The 9,245-nt window shown below is 45.5% G+C and overlaps 1 protein-coding gene across 2 annotated transcripts in view; it reads right to left on the bottom strand.

Annotated features, from left to right (window-relative positions):
• Positions 1 to 4,777: 4,777 nt before the first annotated feature.
• Positions 4,778 to 9,245, bottom strand: part of PPIL1 (peptidylprolyl isomerase (cyclophilin)-like 1) — a 20,814-nt gene continuing 16,346 nt past the window's right edge. For both annotated transcript variants that reach the window (XM_011945318.1, XM_011945317.1), the window contains 2 exons: positions 6,531 to 6,599; positions 4,778 to 5,979 (listed from right to left, as the gene is read on the bottom strand). In XM_011945318.1, the coding sequence (XP_011800708.1) occupies positions 5,759 to 5,979; positions 6,531 to 6,599 (290 nt within the window). In that variant the 3' untranslated portion in view covers positions 4,778 to 5,758. The remainder of the gene's footprint in view (positions 5,980 to 6,530; positions 6,600 to 9,245) is intronic.

Raw genomic sequence — 9,245 nt, 5'->3', positions numbered from 1 at the left:
AGAGCGAGACTCTGTCTCAAAAAAAAAAAAAAAAAAAAAAGGGAAGCACAAAGGAAACGTTTCCTTTAGAGCCGAACGTTGCCCCCAAAATCATAAACTTCGAACTCCCTTTCCTTTGAGGGCCTTTCTTATACAGTGAATGTGAAATTGCCACTTGCTCCCGTCAGTGTAATGAGGAAGTAGAAATATGACTTCTCCCTCCGCTCCACTTCCATTTCTGCTGTACAAGAGCTTCCTCACAGGTATGCAGGGCAGCAGCTCTTAATGGAGTTGTGGCCAGATCCTCACGGAGAGGAAAGTGATTTCTATGAGATTAGCTGAGTGGTGAGGATAATACAGTTATGGTCCAATAAACATCCTGATGAGGGTCATTTGCGTGCCCTCCCTCCTGCTGCGTCTCCACAGGCCTGGTTCAGGCTCTGCTTGGAAGGAGCGTGGAGACAGCTAAGGCTAGGGCCAGCCAGCCAGCTTGGACTGGGGACACTCTAGGATGGAGAAGTCAGTTGAACACCCCCAGCCTGTAAGGCAGGAGATTCAGGTTTTAACCTCTGCCCTGCCACCAAATTACTCTTTTCCTGCACCTCATCTTCCTCCTCTGTACGTCAAAGGTGGAGATCATAGGAAAAGAGCAGAACTTGGGATCCAAATTCCCCATATTCAAGCCCCAACCCTGCCTTTTATTAGCTTTGCAACGTCCAGCCCTTTATTCCATCCATTCAGTCTGTACAAGGCTTTGTGCTACTTGCCTTTGGTCTTCAATTTGCTCATCCAGGAATTGGGCATAATGATATCAACTTCGGGAGGCTGGTTTGGGGGATCGAGAGAAAAATACGTACAAGGAGCATCCACAGACCATGAAACACAGAAGGGACAATAACTTTTTGCTTTCCTCTAAGGTTCCTTTTCATTGGCTTTCTCTGATTCTATGAAAATATTTACTGGTGGTGGATGTACAAGAGGAGCTCCAAAATTACTTGTTGACTGAATGAATTCAACTGTAAAGCAGAATAATAAGCAGCCAGGAGGGAACTAGCCCTTTAGAAGGTACGCTACAGAACCAGCACCCAACAGGACTCAGCCAACCTTTCCGTGCACAGAGGGCTCCTCCATCCAGTCCCGTAGCCAATAAAGAAGGTTGGCCGGCCTGTGCCAACGGAGCACGTTTACAGGCTCATTCTGTGCCAGGAGGACATCTCAACTCTACCCTCTGGCAATCTGATCAGTTGCTGGCTTTCCACAACCAAGAAATAGCAGGCATGTCTTAGTAACTCACGAAAGGCTTCCGCAGGCTTCTGCCTTTTGAAAAAGCTGCAAGGCTAAACTATATTCACAGTGGCCTCTAGTGGCAAATTTCCAAAATAGCATGTTAAATGGAAACTTGGCAGCTGGAGGAATCTTCTCAGAATGACCTAGATTCCCAAACTGGGGGCTAGTTCAAATCTTCCCTTAATGAATGAGCACTCCAAGTTCCAGAGGTAAAGTGATTCATCCAAGGTCACAAAAAGGCCTCACAGCCCTCTGTCCATAAACCTTGCCCACAACTGGCAAGGTTGTGGTTTCAGATGCAATTAAGTATCTCGAGTTATCCGTTTGGAAGGACAATCGGGAACCCAATTCCCAAATCAGGCCAAGCCAACCTTAGGGTGAGACCCTAACATGTTTTCTTCCCACTTTGCTTCTCTCATCTGTAAGAGTGTTGCTGGAAGATTCCCCTATCTTGGCATTTACCTAAAAAGTAGTAACTCACTCTTTAGGCGACAGGACTCTGAGACCACAAAGTGCTTCTTTGTAGGCAGTAAACTCCACCGCCTTAACGTGCTTTTCAATGCTCCCTCCTCCACATGTTGCAAGAAGTGGTGCCAAAAGGGGCCCCAGTGACAGCTCTGACTGGCTCGAGGATCTGGGGGTAGCAATCGTGTTTGTGTGGGGAACGCTATTTTGACATATTCTGGAGACACAATCCAAAAATACATCAGGCTGAGGACTTCCAGAGAGCTCAGTGGAAAGGCTTGGCTGCCATACCAGCTGAAGCCTGGGTTTGGAGAGTTGGGGTACAGTGATTTCTATAAGAGGATCTCAATCTTTTTCTGATGGAGAACATTTTATTTGATGCATTCAGCAATAACCTCAAAGCACTACAAAGGTGTTGAGAAGACTCACAGAGGGGAGTAAGAGAAGGTCCTTGTTCTCAGAGGTGGGAGGGAGAGACTGTGAGGTGAGAGGCTGAGACAGGTCAGGCTGTGGACACGTCAAGATGAAGAGGCAGGAGAGGTGTGTGGTGGCTTCAAGGGCCACTGGTAATAACAACTAGCATTTTGGGGGTGTTTTCTAAATGCCAGTTCCTGTTCTAAATACCTGTTCTAGCCCATTTAATCTTCACAATAGCCCTTGAGGGGTGGCCCGTTATTCTCATTTTATAGTGGAAGAAACTAAAACACAGAGAAATTAAGAAACTTAAGTCCATGCTGCTGGTAAGTGGTGGAGCTGGGATCTGAACCCCAACAGTCAAGTTCCAGAGCTCTTTCCCTCAATGTCATCATTGTTGATGCTCTTTTCCCTGCATTTTCTGTGATGTCTGCTGACCACACAATCTTACCCACCCTGGTGTCCACACAGGGTATCTCAGTGCCACATACCAGTGGCACTGTCGTGGGAAAAGAACACTTTCATAAAGCTCAATCCTGGTAGCCAAAGCCAGCAGCTGTTGAAGCTCATCCTGTGCCTTGAACCTCTTCACTCTTCCAAGATCACCAGGATGAGGTGGAGAGCTCTGCTCCAAGAGGCAGAAGATTGGCTCATGGTCCTGACTGCCCTTGCTCTTAGGAAAATCATGTTGGACATGTGTGACCTCTAGGACCTCACTACTCAAAGGGTGGTGTCTGGACCGGCAGTCACCATCTCCTGGGAGCTGGCGAGAACTGCAGACTCTGGCTGAGTGCTGAGTCAGAAGCTGCTTCCTAACAGACTCCCTCAGTGATTCCTGCATGTAGTCAAGCGTGAGAAGCCCTGGGCTAGGGCCCTTGGACCATATTCTTTATAGTCTGAGTGCCAAGCTTCTCTTATCCCTCATCCCAGGAGCACCTGTTTCAAAGCCTTTTCCACTGGTTTATCTACTTCCAACTTTACGCCTTCTCCAAATGTCTAGAATCTCTTTCTCTTCCCACATGAGAAGCAGCAGAGAGCTGTATCTCTCCTGTGCCTTGATGAGCCCTCGGTGGTCCTCCATACCTATCTTTGATCATCTCTATACAAGTTTTAAACTTATCCTTGCTTTCTCCTGATAAGCTATCCTCACTCTGACGAGATGTAACAAAAATGAGCTATCCCTAGTACACCCCACTTTTATGAGACCTGTCTCAATGGTACTAATCCTGACAGGATGTAAACACTCATATGACCAAAGAATTAAGCAGGATTCCTTTTAGACAAGCTTCCCTTATAAGGAAACAGGAATTTCTACAACTCTGGCTAACTGGCAGAACCACAAATTGTGAAGCAATTCAACCTTCACTCTTTGAGGTCATATCCCCTATGAAAACTGGTACAGGCCCACATGACTGCCTTGACATGTATTTGGTGTCCCTTTCCAAAAACAAGGAACTGTGCCTGTATGGCTCTCCTCCCAAGGCATGCAGAACCTTCTTTGCTTCAGAGTAGCCATGATATGTTTCCACCACCCCCGTGCCCTGGATGAAAGTGGAGATTTTCAGGATTACGAATCTGGGAGGTTAGTGAACAGGTGCTATTCCTTGCTCTCAGAGGCAGATCCAATTATGTCCACCCAGTTCAGGCTGAAAGAAATATATTTCTATTTTTTCCAGAGTGTAGAACATTATTTTGCATACAAAAACCATCTCTGGGAAGTTACGAAGTCATTTATATAGTTTGTTGTTGGGTTTTGCTTTTTTGCTACTGAGAGAAAAGAGAAAGGTAGAGAAAGAGGTTGAAGGTAGGGAAGGCTTGGGGAACAGAACCTTGTTCGGCCATTCCATAAAGTAAATCACCATTTCCAAAATTGATCTAGTAGTAAGAAACATTAAAGTTATAATCCCCTCTTCAAGGAGCTACCAGCTTAAGGAAGCAAACACCACAACAAATACTGCCTCTGGTCCCATAACCAGACAGGTGGGCCCTCTGCAAATTCCAGGGATGGTGCAGGTCTCTTAGCACATCCACCTGGTTCACTTACAGGCAATCCCCCCGACATGGTTTGGCTCTGTATCCCTACCCAAATCTCATCTCGAATTGTAATCCTCTGTGTTGAGGGAGGGATCTGGTGGGAGGTGACTGGATCATGGGGCATTTTCCCCCTGCATGCTGTTCTCATGATAGTGAGGGAGATCTCACGAGATCTGATGGTTTAAATATGGTGGTTTCCCCTGTGCTCACTCTCTCTCCTGCCACCTTGTAAAGAAGGTGCTTGCTTCTCCTTTGCCTTCCACCATTATTGTAAGTTTCCTGAGGTCTCCCTAGCCATGTGGAACTGTGAGTCAATTAAACCTCTCGTTTATAAATGACCCAGTCTCAGGTAGTGTCTTTATAGCAATGTGAAAACGGACTAATACACCCCTTACTCAGAAATGTCAATTTCTGTCACTTAACTTCTTTCTCTGGTTCTGCCCTTTTTAAGTTAGAATTGCTCTTAAGTCTACTGGAGATCCACAAGCCTAAAATGATGTGAAATCTTGAACATACCATCTCTGCAATACTACCTAAAATGACTGGGATTAAAATGACCATTGGAACCTCATACAATATTTAGAATCAGACCACAGCGGCAATTTCAACCATCAATGGCATTTTATTTTGCAAGTTTCTATGTATTACATAGGTATTAACTTCCTTCCTCTCCTACTCCTCCCCACAAAATCCGGAAAGTTATTTTTATACATAAACAACTGAACATATAAAAATCTCGGACCTAATTTCTCTAAAGTCTTGGGTTAAAAGAACTTGAGTGGCGCTTCTCCTTTCTGAGAGGACTACTTCTTAAGGAGGATTCATGGTCTGTCCTTTGCTCACTACAGATTTCTCCTCTTCTCTGGTAAAAAGATGGTCAATGCTTCTGCTTCCTTTTAATAAATTAATTTCTTGATTATTATACATTATTATTCCCCACTTGACACCTTCTTAGAAACTTGATTGTTGGATGCATTTTTCATTTGGCAAAAATTCAATGTGGCTTTGCGTGGGATATCTGAAGTGTCAGAAACAGCAGTGATGATGTTCTGGTTTTGAGAGGGAAAATATAGAGAGATGCATACATTCCCTAGAAGAACAAATATAAGACTGAAATAGGGTGTGCACAGAGTTAAAAGGGCTGATAGACACTACTTGGTTTGGAATTCTGTGGCTGTCAACAATGAAGGACTGCAGTGTAGGCCAGAATACAAATCTCCTTAGGAAGAAGTTTGGTTAGGCAAAACCACTGAGAAATGACAGTGTCTGCTACATTGTTCGAAGTATATCAGAGCAGACATGCACAAGAAGCAGCATTGAGTCACGTGTATTAAGTAGTCACCTATTGATAAACAGGGGCATTTGTGCAAATGCTCTGGCAACCTAGGCACTGGGGGAAGAGAAAAGAAGCATCCTATTAAAATGTACTTCCATCTCTAACTCACCCAAGACCCCAGGCCTCCTAAGCTTCATGATTTGCAAAGCCAAAATGAAATTTAGCATTACATGTCATTCTATGTAATCTGGAAGCTGGTCCACTGGGGCCATCTCAGAAGAGCTGCTCAAGAGGGTAGCAAGTCTACCCAGAAGGGTATGCCTTAATGATCTTCACATCATCCACAGGGCGGTCCTGGGAGTTTGTTTCTACCATTCCCACGCGATTCACCATTCCTATGCCCTGGCACACTCGGCCAAAAATGGTGTGTTTGCCGTCGAGCCACTGGGTGGGGGCGAGGGTCACAAAGAACTGGCTGCCATTGGTGTCTGGCCCCGCATTGGCCATTGCGAGAATTCCAGCCCCTGGTGGGAAAAGGGAAGAAAGGAAAGACTATAAATAACCCCACAGGTCCAGTGTAGAGCTGCTGTCCCATCCTAGGGATGAAAAAGCAGCCAGGACTTTGTTCTGGCTTCTGTCCAGACCTGGACAACCACTCAGGGCAGGCTTTCTGCCCTGTACAAAGGCCATCACTACACTACTCTGACGACTTCATCTTCCTTATCCTCACCTATTCCCCAGCCTTGACCCCTGATGCTCCTCACTAACTGTGGACCATGTTCCTGACTGCCCTCAAAAGCCCAGCAAGGTTTCCTGTTTCTTTGAGGACACTTTTGATATCCTATGACCTTTAACAAATAGTTGAGTCTAGAACACCCCGACCAGCACTCAGAATTGCTCAGAACTTTGTGAGAGGCGCCGCTTTCTCTAATCCATGAGGGCACTTCGTGGCGCCATGGCTGGGCAGTTATCTGGCACCATGCCACGGTGTCAGGCATTCACCTTGAATCATGGCCAAAAGAGTGAGCTTTTAAAACCCCCATTCCTAACCAGTCCAGCCAAATTATACACTTACCCGTAAATTTCAAGTCAGGATGAAGTTCATCTTCAAACTGTTTGCCATAGATAGATGCACCACCTCGACCTGCCCGATTAGAAGATGATACATGAATCAGTCAGTCACACATTCTATCTCACAGCAAGAATGATGGCCCAGGGTCAAAGGATTTCTCAGAGTGGAGGAAAGGAAAAGGCAGTGACACCTACCCCACTGCTAGGCATATTGCAACTATAGAATCTAGCACTAATAGCATATTCAAGCCATTGGTTTCATTCCAGTAAGACTTTCCTTTTCAAAATAATGCTATTTTTTCCTGCACATTAAAATAATACATGTTCACTATCAAAAAGGTAGAAAACATAGAACATTATCAAAAGAACACTAAAATCCCCTGTAACCTAACCATCTAGAGATAACCACCATTCACAATCTGATGTGTTAAGAGGTTTCTTGATTTTTAACATTTTTATGAGTATTTTAGACATGAGTGCCCCAAGTCCCAACCCTGTGCCCATCACAGACATTGCTAATCAATCAGTATTCTTCCCTGCTGAGCTAGATTTGCCTCTGAATGTTACCAACCCAGAACTCAGGCAGCCATTATTAATTAATCAGTAATAGCCCAAGAGTTGAAACCTATTTGCCACCCTTAACCTAGATGATGGAAAATAAAATTCATTTAAGTTAAAGCTATCCAGCTGAAGGAGAAATAGGGACAGTGGTAAGTGGCAATGTGGCAGAAAGGGACATTACAGTAGGCAGAGTCACTGAGAGGTGAGGCAGTACATCATAAAGAGAAAACAGGGCCAGGTGTGGCGGCTCACATCTAAAATCTCAGCACTTTGGGAGGCCGAGATGGGAGGACTGATTGAGGCCAGGAGCTTGAGATGGGCAACAAAGCGAGACACTGACTCCACAAATTTTTTTTTTTTAAGAGATGGGGTCTCACTATGTTGCCCAGGCTGGTCTCAAACTCCTGGCATCAAGCAATCCTCCTTCCTCAGCTTCCCAAGTGCTGGGATTATAGGCATGAACCACTGCACCTGACTGACAAAAAAATTTTTAAATTCAGCCAGATGTGGTGGGTGGCACGTGCCTGTAGTCCCAGCTCCTTGGGAGGCTGAGGCAGGAGGACTGCTTTGAGCCCAGGAGTTTGAGGTTACAATAAACTATGACCACGTCACTGTACTCCAGTTTAGGCAAGAGGCAAAACCTTGACTCTAAATAAAGGAATACAGAGAAAATGAAGAAACATGGGATTGGGAATTATTTGCTAGCAGCATCATCACCAAATGTTATTTATATTATGTCCACAAGAGCAGGGTGCTGGACTGGATATCCTAAGCTCAGGCAGGTTTTGTTCTAAGAGCAAAAGGATGTAAGTTAGGCCAGGCGCAGTGGCTCACGTCTGTAATCCCAGCACTTTGGGAGGCCGAGGCAGGCAGATCACGAGATCAGGAGATCGAGACCAGCCTGGCCAACGTAGTGAAATCCCGTCTCTACTAAAAATACAAAAAAAAATTAGCCAGGCAAGGTGGCGCACACCTGTTGTCCAAGCTACTTGGGAGGCTGAGGCAGAAGAACTGCTTGAACCCAGCAGGTGGAGGTTGCAGTGAGCTGAGATCACACCATTGCACTCCAGCCTGGGTGACAGAGCAAGACTGTCTCAAAAAAAAAAAAAAAAAAAGGATGTAAGTTAAACATGGTTTTCTCACAGGAAAACATATCATAACAGGAGGTAACTTTCTTAACGAATACTAATCAATTATGTAGTCAATCATATGCCTTACTGAACTACATTGGTTTCTCCAAGTTGAACGGTCATGACAAAACAGCCTAGAACAAAGTAAACACTGGATTGATCAATGGGTACTCTGCTTCCCCCACAGCCCAGTGCTGGCAGCTCACTTCCTCTACTGCCTGCTATAAAAGTAGCACCAAGTCCACCCCCAAGGCCCCTGGGCATGGCTAAGGTGTTTCCATGGTAAAAATCTTTTGCTTTACCTTTTAGTCGGCTTCACCACAGGGAGCCTGTCACAGCCCCCGTTTCCTTTCCGGAAGAAAATGATGTTCTCATGCAAACAAGAATGGGGGTGAATCCTAACAGACTAGGGGAAACCTCCCACTTGGCCCAGGCTACCTATGCTTCTGGAAAAACACTGAACCATACTAAACTGTGTAAAACTCATTCCAAAAATTCCAACCTGTCAGTATACAAACAGCAATTATATAACCAATACATTCCCTCTGACTTGATCCTCCCCTTTGCTTGGTCCTTTGGCAACCACTAGAGTCACGGTTCCTGGCTGGGGTTACCAGAGACTAGAAAGAGGGAGAGGGCTGTGGGGCCAGATGCCACAGAGGCCAGGCTCTGCGTGCAGGACTTGAGTGAGCAAGCTAAGGATTCAGTTCAGTAGTACACTGTCAATCTGTGGCCTGAGCCTTCAAAGTGTGATCCCTGCAACCTGAGGGCTGTCAGAACAAAACCCCCAGGGCTCTGCCCTCTAGGAATGGAAAACCATCACATAAACATCACCACAAACAAGAAGTATATTAAGGAATAGGTAGGTCAAGAGTCACAGATGGGCCGGGCGTGGTGGCTCACACCTGTAATTCCAGCACTTTGGGAGGCCGAGGCAGGTGGATCATGAGGTCAGGAGTTTGAGACCAGCCTGACCAACATGGTGAAACCCTGTCTCTACTAAAAATACAAAAATTAGCCAGGTGTGG

This window comes from Colobus angolensis, unplaced genomic scaffold (genome assembly GCF_000951035.1).
Source record: "Colobus angolensis palliatus isolate OR3802 unplaced genomic scaffold, Cang.pa_1.0 Scaffold24, whole genome shotgun sequence".
In the NCBI taxonomy this organism is placed as follows: domain Eukaryota; kingdom Metazoa; phylum Chordata; class Mammalia; order Primates; family Cercopithecidae; genus Colobus; species Colobus angolensis.
Note: the sequence above shows the minus strand (reverse complement) of the source record. Positions and strands in the feature narration are given on the sequence as shown.